This window comes from Pangasianodon hypophthalmus, chromosome 1 (genome assembly GCF_027358585.1).
Source record: "Pangasianodon hypophthalmus isolate fPanHyp1 chromosome 1, fPanHyp1.pri, whole genome shotgun sequence".
Classification (NCBI taxonomy): domain Eukaryota; kingdom Metazoa; phylum Chordata; class Actinopteri; order Siluriformes; family Pangasiidae; genus Pangasianodon; species Pangasianodon hypophthalmus.
This window is the reverse complement of record NC_069710.1, coordinates 21,964,804-21,977,540: the sequence shown is the minus strand read 5'-3', so window position 1 is coordinate 21,977,540 and position 12,737 is coordinate 21,964,804. Positions and strand designations below refer to the sequence as shown.

General features: G+C 39.6%; 1 protein-coding gene across 1 annotated transcript in view; it reads left to right on the top strand.

The window, feature by feature from the left end:
- Positions 1-12,737, top strand: part of rapgef5b (Rap guanine nucleotide exchange factor (GEF) 5b) — a 50,293-nt gene that overhangs the window by 1,428 nt on the left and 36,128 nt on the right. Inside the window, 7 exon segments of the mRNA XM_053233808.1 lie at positions 2,241-2,303; positions 2,660-2,766; positions 3,040-3,161; positions 3,938-4,112; positions 6,193-6,280; positions 11,434-11,485; positions 11,702-11,772. Of these exon segments, the coding sequence (XP_053089783.1) occupies positions 2,241-2,303; positions 2,660-2,766; positions 3,040-3,161; positions 3,938-4,112; positions 6,193-6,280; positions 11,434-11,485; positions 11,702-11,772 (678 nt within the window).

The following is a 12,737-nucleotide window of genomic DNA, read 5'->3' as shown; positions in this document are numbered from 1 at the left end:
TGAGGTCAGGGCTTTGTGCTGTCCACTAGAGATCTTCCACTCCAACCTTGGCAAACCATGTCTTCTTGGACCTCACTTTGTGCACGGGGCATTGTCATGGTCGGACATGTTCGGGCCTCTTACTACTGAAGGGAAATCTTAATTCTACAGCATACAAAGACATCCTATACAAATGTGTGCCACTATGGGTGTGCTGGTCAGGTGTCCACATACTTTTGGACATATAGTGTACAATGCAGTATATATATATATATATAAAATATTTAAACATATATATATATATATATATATATATATATATATATATATATGTTTAAATATTTTATATATATATATATATATATATATATATATATATATATATATACACATATAAATATAATTTAAATTGTTTTTACACACTTATAGCATTATCGCACCGCATATCGCATTATTTAACAAGATATCGCATATCGCATTTTTTTTCAATATTGTGCAGCCCTAACAAGCATGATGATGTTGACTGCCAGTATTAGCTTGAAAAATTTGAAGTTTTAGAATTTTATCTGTTTGAACAGCATACAGTTAAGAAGATGAGAGACCTGGACAGAGTAATTGGACTAGAGTGCTGCTCTCTTTAGGTAGCGATGAAGCAAGGGTTAAATCCTACTTGCACCATTATTAGCAGGTAGTCGAACATGTTGAAGAAAATTATGAAATTCAACTCAAAATTTCAATACAAAATAAAGTTAACAAGATTAAGTTCGTTTAGGGCGGATCTTTCCTTTAACGAATTGGTCTTAAAATTTTCTTCAAGGCAAACTCTGCTCTCTACTTTCCATAAGCCCTTAGCGCACTACTAATTGGATATCAGCCCTACACTAAAATTAGGCTAATTCACTAACACATTTACCCTGATAAAACATCCAGCTGTTGCAGTGTTCCCCATATCTGGTGTCTGTCATACACATCTTAATGCTTTTCTGCTCCAGCTCACCTCTACCAACTCTCTTACTAATCAATAATCTCTGCATGAGGTTAAAGTGTGAGAGGTAAAAGCAGGATAAACACTAAACTATGCAGGGTAAAGTGCTATATTAACACCTACAGGTAAGTTATTACTATTAACTGGGTATACCCTGGGTAATTACTCAGTAGTAGTAGTAGTAGTAGTAATAATAATAATAATAATAAGAAGAAGAAGAAATGGTTTGGTAGTTCATTATGAACTAAGCAGTAATTACCAAGTGTTAAATATCACCTGGAGAAATGCTAGCTAAGCAGTCAGTAGTAATGAAAGAAATATATTCTACTAGACATTAGAGTTTTAGCAAGAGTCTCATTTATCTCATACCACCACATATAAAAGTTCAACAAGAGCTCAGAAGGCAGGGTAGTGAATAAGGGGTGTGTTGACCTCTGCCTCTTCTGAGCAGACCTTTTTATGTTTATAATAATAAAGGATAAAAAATATTTATATTGTAGTTATTGAAATGTTGCTTTAGGCTACTTTCCATCAGCTAGTAGTTCCTCAGTAGGTAGATAAGCATTTGAGAAGCTGATGTGATTAGTAAGTAGTCCTTAGTTAATCTGTAATTATTGCTTAATTCAAAATGAAATACTAAACTATTACATTATTATTGCATACCCCATTTGAGTATGCAAGCTTTAATTGGCCTAGAGTTGAAGGCAAACCTGCTTGGTGTGATTTCTAAGGCAATGATATTGAGTTTTGTAATCCAATTTAATAATTAGTAATCCAGTAATCCAATACTGTATTACGAATATTAGCACTGCATTAAGAGGTAACACATTGAAAGAAGACTGAATGAATTACTATGAATGAAACATTGTGAGAAACATGAGAGACATAGAGCAGTTATTCATTATTTGTTTGCTAACTACTACTTATTCCGTAACAACAGTTAAACTAATATCAAAGGTATGTAGTTACAAGAGTGAGGAATGTAAGTCTGACCCGGTTGACAAGGTTAAGGGGTTTAGGGATTAAGCTAATTATTTTATCTATGAAGTACTACTGTATGTTAGCTAGTGTGACATGCAGTAAAACTTTTTTGCGCAATTCATCATTTGTCACATTTGTAAATGGGGTCAATAGTCTGGATTAGCTGGCTGTGTTTATAAATAAACTACTGTATAAAGCTGAGTTTTTAGGTAAGACACAGCAGACAGTGTATATTGTTCAAAGAGACAGAGAGCCATTGTTTATAGGGCTTTTAACCTCTGTTTCTCCTTGACAGATTGCATCGGAGGAGCAGCCACCTGAAACCATCAGCTGTCTCATCTCGGACACCAGACACAAGGTAAAGCAAGCATTTTTGTACACTGTCATTGTTTTTGGTTCTTGTGTGACCTGAAAATCTGGTTGGCTTTCTTGGGTATGTCCAAATGCACGTCAGCAAGTTTGGACTAGACTTTGTTGTGCGTATCATGTTAATCAGCGATGCATTTGTTTTTTAATCTGATCACTTGTGAATATCTCAGAGTGAGGATGTTTATCTCATATATGCTTAACATCAGAGGAACTAACTTCATTATGTGCCTATGGGTTGTGTGCACACAGCCAACAGATAAAAACCACATCTTCAGTGAACACGACATTTGTTGTCTTTTGCTCTACTCATATTTTCAGTGTAAATATTCTTTCTCTGGGTTGTAGGTTTGTGTACAAAATGTGTCTTGTGCTGGTCGTGCACTCAGAAATGCTTTTTTATCTAATGGACAAGAAAACTGGAAAGCCCACGTGAAACTAGCCAGAATCATCAAGTAAGTTTAGACTTTAGACTTAAATCTTAATCAGAATGTATTTATTTACTAAAATGTGTTACAATTGATTATTCAATTAAATATGTGACAGTTAAACTCTTTATAATGCCTTATGATAAAGTTGCCTTACATACTTTATTGACCCCATACTGAAAGTATTATATCATATAGGTTTATGTTGATGGTTTTATGATTATACTTTGACCTCTGACACACGGTTTTAAGTAACCATGTGGTGTCTCTTTGTTTTGTGTCCCTCTTGTTATCCTACAGAAAGAGTTTTATAGGACAGGAGCTGGTGCAGTGGCTCATGGAGCAGTTTGTGTTTGTTGAAAACAGAAATGCAGCTGCTAGAGTCTGGAATGTTTTGCTGGAGCTGGGCATCCTGCTTTCAGGTATATGCAGGAGACTTACTTCATGTGGTCTAATTATTACAGAAAAAAAAAAATTCAAGGCAGTGGTAGATGGGTTCAAATGACATTGTATTGGAACTGCAAGATGAGCCAGGTAGTTGACTAGCTATCCAAGCCTGATAATGTAATTGCCTAATTAGGGAGGCATGGCAAAGTTCATTGAGACAATTCGTTGAGGCTATAAACTGAAAAGGTCTTCACAAGGTAAAGCTAGTTATACTTTTCCACAGGAATGTCTACAAATCTTGGCATTTTCTGAATGTCGAAAGTATGAAAAGGAAAGGTAATATGAGGCACATAAAATAGTTGAAATAGTTTACTTCTTGAAAAACAAAGCAAGACTGGTAAATTACACAGGGTTTCAGAAGGAAATACTATATCATAGGATATTGAGAGATATTTCCGCTCAGATGGATCACCAAAGGTAAATCAAAACTATAATACCTGAACTCAGCCAACACTTCTACCTAACCACTTCCTCAGTAAACATGTGCATGCTTTGACCCAATCATACACATCGAAAATATTAATAATAGTAATATTACATAACAATAACTCAAAGCAGATGGTAATGTCAGTTTATACCATTGTGGTGAATCTTTTTGAATGAGAGGGGATTGCATCCCCTTCGCATACAGAGTTCAATGATACAAGATTTGAATGCTTTTTATAAATATTTTCCACATTCAATGTTTTAAATTCCCTGAACATAACTTTAGATGTCATGCGCATTAACACTGAGTAATACTGTGTTCCAGTGGAAAGGCAGGCAGTGTTTGAAGACTCTGAAACGTTGTACCAGTTCTCCTTTGAGGAATGTGAAGCCCAAAGCTGTGAATTTAGAAATCAGAGCCAGTGGCAAAATGGAGTGAATCTTCTCTTATGTGTGGCACCTCACACTCCTCACACGCTCCGTGTGGTCACCCCTAAACCGTGAGTACTAGATGAAATCTACTTGATATATTATCATATTTTATATCAATTATATTATCTTTGTGCAGAGGAATGGGAAGAGCCCCACCATATATAGCCCCCTCTGAAACTGTTGGAATGGCAAGGCCAGTTCTTTTATTTTTGCTATACACTGAAGACAATTGAGTTTGAGATCAAAAGATGAATATGAGATGATAGATCAAAATTTCAGCTTTCATTAGGTGGAACACCACCTAATTTTTAGGTGGGCAAAAATATAAAAACAGTCTTAAAGTAAATGAAACTAATTAATATTTGGTTGCATATCCCTTGCTTGCAATAACTGCATCAACCGCTGACATCACCAAACTGTTGCATTCTTCTTTTGTGATGCTTTTCCAGGGTTGTACCGTAGCTTCTTTCAGTTGATGTTTGTTTTGGGGGATTTCTCCCTTCAGTCTCCTCTTCAGGAGGTGAAATGCTGCTCAATGAGGTTGAGGTCTGGTGATTGACTTGGCCAGTCTAAAACCTTCCACTTTTTCTGATGAAGTCCTTTGTTGTGTTGGCAGTGTGTTTTGAGTCATTGTTTTCCTGAATGATGAAGTTTCTCCCAATTAGATTGGATGCATTTCTCTGTAAATTGGCATTGTTTTTGTAGGCTTCTTCATTCATTCTACTGCTACCACCATGAGTTACATCATCAGTAAAGATTAGTAAGCCCATTCCAGAAGCAGCCATGCAAGCCCAAGTCATAACACTACCTCCATCATGCTTGAGCGTTGAGCTCATATGTTTTGGATCATGAGCAAATTCCAATCAGCCTTCCAGGTCTTGCTGCTGATAACTGGATTTTTCATGTTGTGGTATGGCCTCTATATTTCTGCTCCTGGGGAAGTCTTGGGGAAGCATGCTCAAAGCATGGTCAAAGTGAGAACTGCAACAAGTGTTAATAGAGGCCCACTGGGGCAGGTATCCCTCTGCCCCATGCCAAAAATTATGTAAAACTGGGGTAGGAAAAATATTCAGTGTCCTCAAAGATCTTGTTTTATAGCAGGTAATCAGAATTAAATCTAAAAACAAATTTCTGCAAACAAAGGCAAAGTGTCTATGATGTACAAGGGCTAAGAAGAAGAAGAAAAAATGTGTCTCCCTCACCCATCCTAAAGCCGCTCAAAATGAGCTGCTAGGCTGTACTCTGGATGACTGTATGTTGTTGACTCTCAACTGCCTATTACAGGGTTAAAAATTCACTAGCCTATTAGCATAAATCAAGTGTAATAGTCTCTTGAATAAGTTTTGTTTCAGGCTATGTCGTTATTAATGTTGTCCTGCCCCACCAAACCGTATGGTCACAAACCGCTGCTGCTTTTTATGTCTGATGTCACTTGCAGCACAGGATGACTGTATTAATTAACAAATGATTGTGTTAACACTGGAGCTGTCTGGGGTCACGTATGTAACATGGTGCTTCACATGAGTGACAGTGTGTGACTATGTTTCTTTGAATACAGCTCCTGATTGTCACATTTATGAACATTAAATTTCATTAACAGCTTTCCCAAAAAATGTAAAAGCACAGTAATCAGTAACATTTTTATGCCTGGAAATTAGACTCAGATTTGCAGTTACAACACTTACCAGCAGGTGTCTGTATGTTATAGTTTAATAAGTGCATGCAGTCTCTTCTGATTTTTATGCTTTTTATTCCCTTTCTCTATTTCTCTTGTACTCTTTCAGTTTGCATACCGGCTGTTCACATGAAGATTTCCAGTTTTTAAATACTTACTATATGAATTAAAAGCCCTTTGTGTGGATGGAAAGTTTATTACTGGTAGCAGCACATTTTGAATGCATCTGTTTTGGACCGAGTGTATATAGGCATTAACTTAATGTCTTCTAGCTGAGCTATGATAACGACTGGAATGTAGAAGCATGGGTTAACTGTTATACAGACAGGAAGGGAATAGACCTAAATTAATGTTTGTGATGTTTGACTTTACTTTACAGTTGCTCTAGGTTTAATGCTGTTATATTATGGCATATGCTTAAACACTGAACAGCGAGGTGTCTTGTTAAATTGTGTGTATGTCTGTCTCTGCAGGTGTGAGGGAGAGCATAAGAGAAGTTCTCATGCCTGTAGTCCAGTAGATGTTGTCCAAATGAGAGCCCTGGAGCACCTCACATCAAAGGTAAGGCAAAACCACAACTCCTGGAACAGTTGGTCTTTTTAACCTAATGCTTAAATCAGAGCTATAGTTATTCATATAATGTACCAATTCAATAGATTCAGTACACTCAGTGTTATGAAGTACAACTACTGTAATTAGTGCAGAAACACACTGGGTTCCTGAAACACAAAGGGTTTTAAAAAAAAATTTCATTATATGAATTACCAGGCTGACCACTATAATTGTTGTGCAAACAGTAATTACAAGATTATCATTTTTATAATTTAGGACTAAAATTAGTTGTATGCAATGTATTACAATATGTATATGTTCCTGCTTGAGTGAGTCCGTAATTAAACCCACGTGTAGTTGGTCAAACTTGACCACTCTGAAAGTCAGCTTGTTCAGTGCACTGATTGTACATTACTGAGGCAATACTGAGCTCACTTTGCGTCCGGCCGTTAAGCAAATGTTGCAGAACTGCTCCTTGAGGTGTGATTGTATACTGGCAATCACCTTGGCAAAAGACATAGAAAACCTTGCTTGTCCATGTTTGTGCATCCAGAATATGATGGAGGAGAATATTGATTTAATTACAGATTATTGTATAAAGCTGAGTTCAATTATGTAATTATATTGATATAATTGAGTTAGTGAGTCTGGCATGTCTACATGCTGTGTGTAAGAGACCAGCACGGCACAAGATAAAACCGCAGACATTGTCACAACAAATGTAGCAGCAGGCAACAAAATGCAGATATGTGCCTGTGGGTGAAAAAAGTTACATCTGAGCTGGGTTTGAGGATTCACCAGGGTAAGAAAATGTGCTTGAGAGAAGAAAGACAGAGCCTTGCATTGACTACTTACGGCACAAAGGGTCAAATCAGTCGAGTAAACTGCAGCAACTGGACGCAAACCATAGCTTGCAGCTATGTAAACAGAGATGGCAATCGACCCAAGCACAAACCACTTGAAAAGCACCCACTCTGATCCAAGGCATCATGAACCTCTCACAGTCCCATCTGACATTCCACCAATTCCCCGCCCAGAATGTCACCTGAAGGACAGCCCTCCAATATGGAAAGAGGTGGAAAACGTAGTCCGTCGGGAAAGAACAGCATCTCCTCCAGTGTCTAATGGAGTCCCATATAAACTTTACAAGAATGTGCCAGATGTCTTGAGGCCTCTCTGGTGGCTTATGAGAACAGCATGGCAGAAGAAGATAATATCCAAAGCGTGGCATAGGGCAGGTGGTGTCCTAATCCCAAAGGAAAGGGATGCAGTGAACATCAGCCAGTTCCGACAAGTCTCCCTGCTGAATGTGGAGAGTAAAATCTTCTTCAGTGTTATTGCATGGAGGATGTCTGAATATCTGCAGAAAAACGAATACATCAATATAGAAGGCAGGGATATCAGGGTTCTCCGTGTGCCTAGAGCATATCAGCATGATCTGGCACCAGACCCAGTTGGCAAAAGTGGAGAAGAGGGACCTCTAGTCTTTCTGGACCTTTCCAATGCCTTTGGATCAGTGCCTCATGAACTTCTGGGGTCTGCCTTCAGTTTTTCCACATTCTAGACACCATCACAGCCCTGGTAAAATTGTACTTCCAGGACTTCTGTTCTGTTATACCACCACAGGATTTACCACCTCTTGGCAGCACCTGGACATAGGCATCATGGCATGATGCACAATTTCACCTCTGGCGTTCACCATGGCCATGGAGGTCATAATCCGAGCCTCAAAATGGGTTGTGGGTGGCCAGCGGGTTGACTAGGGGCAGCACCTCGCTCCTCTCAGGGGTTTCATGGACAATATTTCAACTCTAACCACCACTGTTCCATGCACTAGGAGACTGCTTGGAAAACTGGAAGAGACCACGGGCCCATATGAAGATAAATCCATCTAAGTCACACAGCATCTCTTTTGTCAAGGGAGTGCTCATGGACCTTGAGTTCTTCATTGGAGGTGACCCAATTCCAAGTTTATGAGCAGCTTTTTAAAACCCTTGGAAGGTGGTATGAAGCAAAACTGAAAAACAAAGACCAGGTGCAACAACTGCAGAAGGAGATCAGCAGTGGCCTAAAATCCATTGAGAGCACCCAACTGCCCAGAAGATTGAAGATCTAGTGTGTGCAGTTTGGGCTGCTACCCGGGTACTGTGGCCCCTCACAATCTGTGAGGTCCCAATCTCAGTGGTGGACAAAATGGAAAGAAGGGTCACAGCTTATATCAAGAAGTGGCCTGGAGTTTCACAGTGTCTCACCAACATAGGCCTGTATGGAAATGGGGTCCTTAAACTGCTTACCAGTCTAATGGAGGAGTACAAGTGTGCAAAAGGAAGATTCCAGATGACACTGAATGAATCTCGAGATGTGCTGAGCAGCAGTGCGCCAACCTTAACAGCTGGACGCAAATGGGGACCAGCCAAAGCAGTGGAGGAGGAGGCAGCAGCAGCACAGAGACATGCAGACATTGTGGGACATGTCCAGCAAGGAAGGGGGGGCTTTGGGCTAACATGTTGTCCATGCTGGAATAAGGCCACAGCCTCAGGGTGGAGGAAGTACACAGTCAGGAAGAGGCTGCAAGGTGGGCCAAGGCAGTCTCCCTTGGCAAGCAGGGAGAGTGGATGTGGTGGGAAGGTGTGGAGAAGAGGAAGATCAGCTGGAAGGATTTGTGGGAGATGAAAGCAAGTCAACTAAGCTTTACCATCAGAGCTACATATGACATCTTTTTAACACAAGCCAATCTTCATCAGTTGCTGGGCAAAGGCCCAGGGTGTGCCCTTTGTTCCCTGCCAACCTCCCTCAAACACATACTCACAGCCTGTAAGGTCAGTCTCACCCAGGGACGGTACACATGGCATCACTATCAAGTCCTTAAGTATTCGCTTCCATCCTGGAAAGTAAACGAGCTACTGCCAATTACCACCACAAGCAATAAACCCCTTACAGGCAATTGCCTTTGCCTTTACCACCACCCTAAGACCCGACCTGGTGCTCTGGTCCTCTTCACTCAAGAAAGTCTACATCACCAAACTCACTGTACTCTGGGAGGATGGTGTGGATGAGGCTTTTGAGCGTAAACATCTGTGCTACGCTCAGATAGCTGTGGAGGCTCAGCATTATGGCTAGAGCACCGAAGTCTGCCCTGTGGAAGTGGGGTATAGAGGCTTCATGGCATCATCTACCATCAGACTTTTCATAGACTTGTGGATTAGAGGCCGGAGCCTGTGCCTTGCTGTCAATGCTTTGTCAGAGGCAGTAGAGAGAAGTAGCGAGTGGCTGTGGATTTAAAAAGCAAGACCCCAGCTGGGCCCTGAGATAACCTAGGGGTGATTCTGGGATGCCAGAGTTCGCCATTGAGCCCTCTGGAGGCGTAGTGGGCTTATCAATGAAACTTCAAGGAATGAGAGTGCCCACTTGTGCAGAACCTTATGATCCATTTTAGATAAAATCCATCAGTGTGTTGTCTGATCACACACTTCAATAGAAGAGAATAGGCATGAGGAAAACCTGACCTTTTGTATAAAGCAGTTAACATGGCCAATATCACAAATTTGCTTACATTTAAATATGAATCTAGAAATTTAATATAGTGTGTATATATATATAAAAATATGAAATATGCTATACTTCCAATTATTAAATTAATATCCTTTTAAACTTAACTTTAGTTATAGCTTGACAGACTGGCCAGACAGATACTAGTGACTTACACCACTCAGTTTCCATGAGAATGGAAAGAAACAGTGGAGAATTTTTAAAGGACATGTTTATCTTCAGGGTGGCATGGTGGCACAGCAGGTAGTGTTGCCGCCTCACAGCTCCAGTGTCTCCCATAGGTGTGAGTGAGTGTGTTAATGTGTGTTAATGGTGCTGTGCAATGGATTGGCGTCCCATCTGGGGTGAATTCTGTCTTGCGCCCCATGTTCCTTGGATAGGCACCAGATCCACTGGTCAGGATAAAGTGGTTGTTGTTGTTGTTGTTCTTCTTCTTCTTCTTTTGGCTGCCCCAGTTAGGGGTCACCACAGTGGATCATTGGTCCACATATTTGATTTGGCACAGTTTTTACACCGGCTCCCTTCCAGTCAATGCATACACACACTAAAGTACTTATTCACACCTAAGGACAATTTAGTGTAGCCAGTCCTCCTGCTCTAATGTTTTTTTGGGAGAACCGGGAGGAAACCCACAGACACAGCCTAAACTGAAACTTCCCACAGACAGTAACATGAGTTCAGAATTAAACCGAGAACCCTGGGGCTGTGAGGCAACAACACTGAATTTCATGATACAATATGTATGCAATAGCTGGTTTGTCATGTACTTTAAATTCTTATTTGGAAGAAAACTTACTTTTTGCAGCATTAGCTACCATTACTTAGCTAAATAGTTGTCAAATTAGTTGCTAGCTGTTATCTATCATATAGGTCTTTTTTAGCATTGTTAAATATTGGACTCAACTTAATGTTTGGTGGTCTTGGACTGTAATTCATATGATTATGTGCATATAGTGGAGTATCAGCTGCTGTATTATGAGAATCACACATGTACTGTAGCTACTATCAAAATGACGCATGATCTGTGAACTCTCTATGTAAGAAATTACAGCACTAGTGGTAGACAGAGAAAGAGATTCTAAGTAGACCTAAAAGTAAGACACAGATTTAGACCAAGGGCATGTTTAAACTATTGAGAGGTAAGGGGCTTTCTTAAGCACCCAACAGTCACCACAAAACCCAAGCCTGTGATCGGGCCCAGTCACGTAACCACTGACCTACAATTGCATTGATATCGTTATTACAAGTAGGTCAATCTGTCATGCACCCCTTTGTCACAGCTATCTAGTTTGTGTGTGCCTAAATCTAGCATACATGCAATGCATGGACTCTCACACTGAGCTACAAGACTCCATCTCTGACTTATAAAACTTTGAGGAGAGACTTCAGCCTCCTTATGGAGCTGTCTGTATCCTTTCCAGGCAACAGACGTTGATTTTCTACATGATATGGTGTTCAGCAGTGTTATTTCCTAACTGCTCGCACAGTAATGATTCTGGTCCAGCAGTCTAGCTATCATTTGCATCATGTTCTCTATGCTTGCTTAGAGTGGAGATGACATGAGCTGTACATGCTACTGGAGGCTTCTTTGCTAAAGTGTTTTATTTTAACAGGTGCAGAATGAACTGGCAGCAGCACTGGCTCGAAAAGGAAGGTGCAAATCAAGTAAGACATCTTTTAATTCTTTACTATACCAAAGGAAACTCTAGGGATGATTTTTTTTTTGGATGTTCAAACTTGAAGTTACAAAAATCTGCACTTTTAAAAGAGTAATATTATTTCAACAGTAGTGAAGCATGTATACCCCTACCATATTCTTTGGCACTGTAGTCCATTGTCACTGCCACAAAGCAAAGAGTTAATTCTTAATAATTTTTTCAGTGATTGAGGACACTTTGCCAGAGCACTCTGTTGACCTCCCACCCTGCACATTGTCTTCCAATGAGAAAAAGGTATGGTTAAAATCTGGACATCAGTTTGACCATAACTGTGTCTGGATGTATACTGTAAATCTTCTGAACTCATGACATTCATGTATGCACCAAGTCAGATGTTTTCCCCATGGAGTACCTGAGTGAACATTACCTTATTCCAGGTCAATAATTAGCTAAAAACTTTACATGGAAGAAAAAGGAATGAGCTGTTTTGGGGGGATAGTTGAATAAAAGTTAATTAGTTTTCTGTCTGTGGATAATTCATTTAGTTTTAAGTAATAGGTGATGGTTTTTGGTAACTGGACTGTCAATAGATTACCATAATATTTTCAATTGAGTCAAATGGTGAGTAGTTTTCATAAGAGAGTCATTCGACAATTTTCATGTTGTGTTACAAAACACTGAGTGACAAGCTTTTTAGGTACATCTACCTTGTAGCTACACCGAATGCTCAAAAAAATAAGTCACATTATAGATACAGAGTTGCTGTCTGCAGCCCATTTGGTAATGGAGAGTCCTCACTACAGCTAGACAGTTAACCTAAATAGTGCATGAAAAAATGAGCTGAAGTCTCTATCAGTACACTTACAAAGATATACCAACAAAGTTGGTGTGTTTAATAGTTTAAAGTGTACAGTAAATTTACACAGTCTTAAAACTCCAGCAACACTGCTGTACCTAAAACACTTGTACCAGCACCACACACACTACCACGTCATTGTCACTGCTGTGCTGAGAATGAACCACCACCCAAATAATAGTTACTCAGTGGTGCTTTTTTTGGCTGAATGATGGGGTAGGGCTGACAAATTAGTAGCAGCAGATGTGCTGCTACTGACAATCAACAGATTGGACATGGCTGCTTATAGGAAGGTTTTATTCATTTTTATTATTTTATAGTAATACAGAAGATTTGATGAGGGTAATTGTCTTGGGTTTTTCTACTTGTTTTGTTATTTAGAACAGAAAAGACACAGACCCCA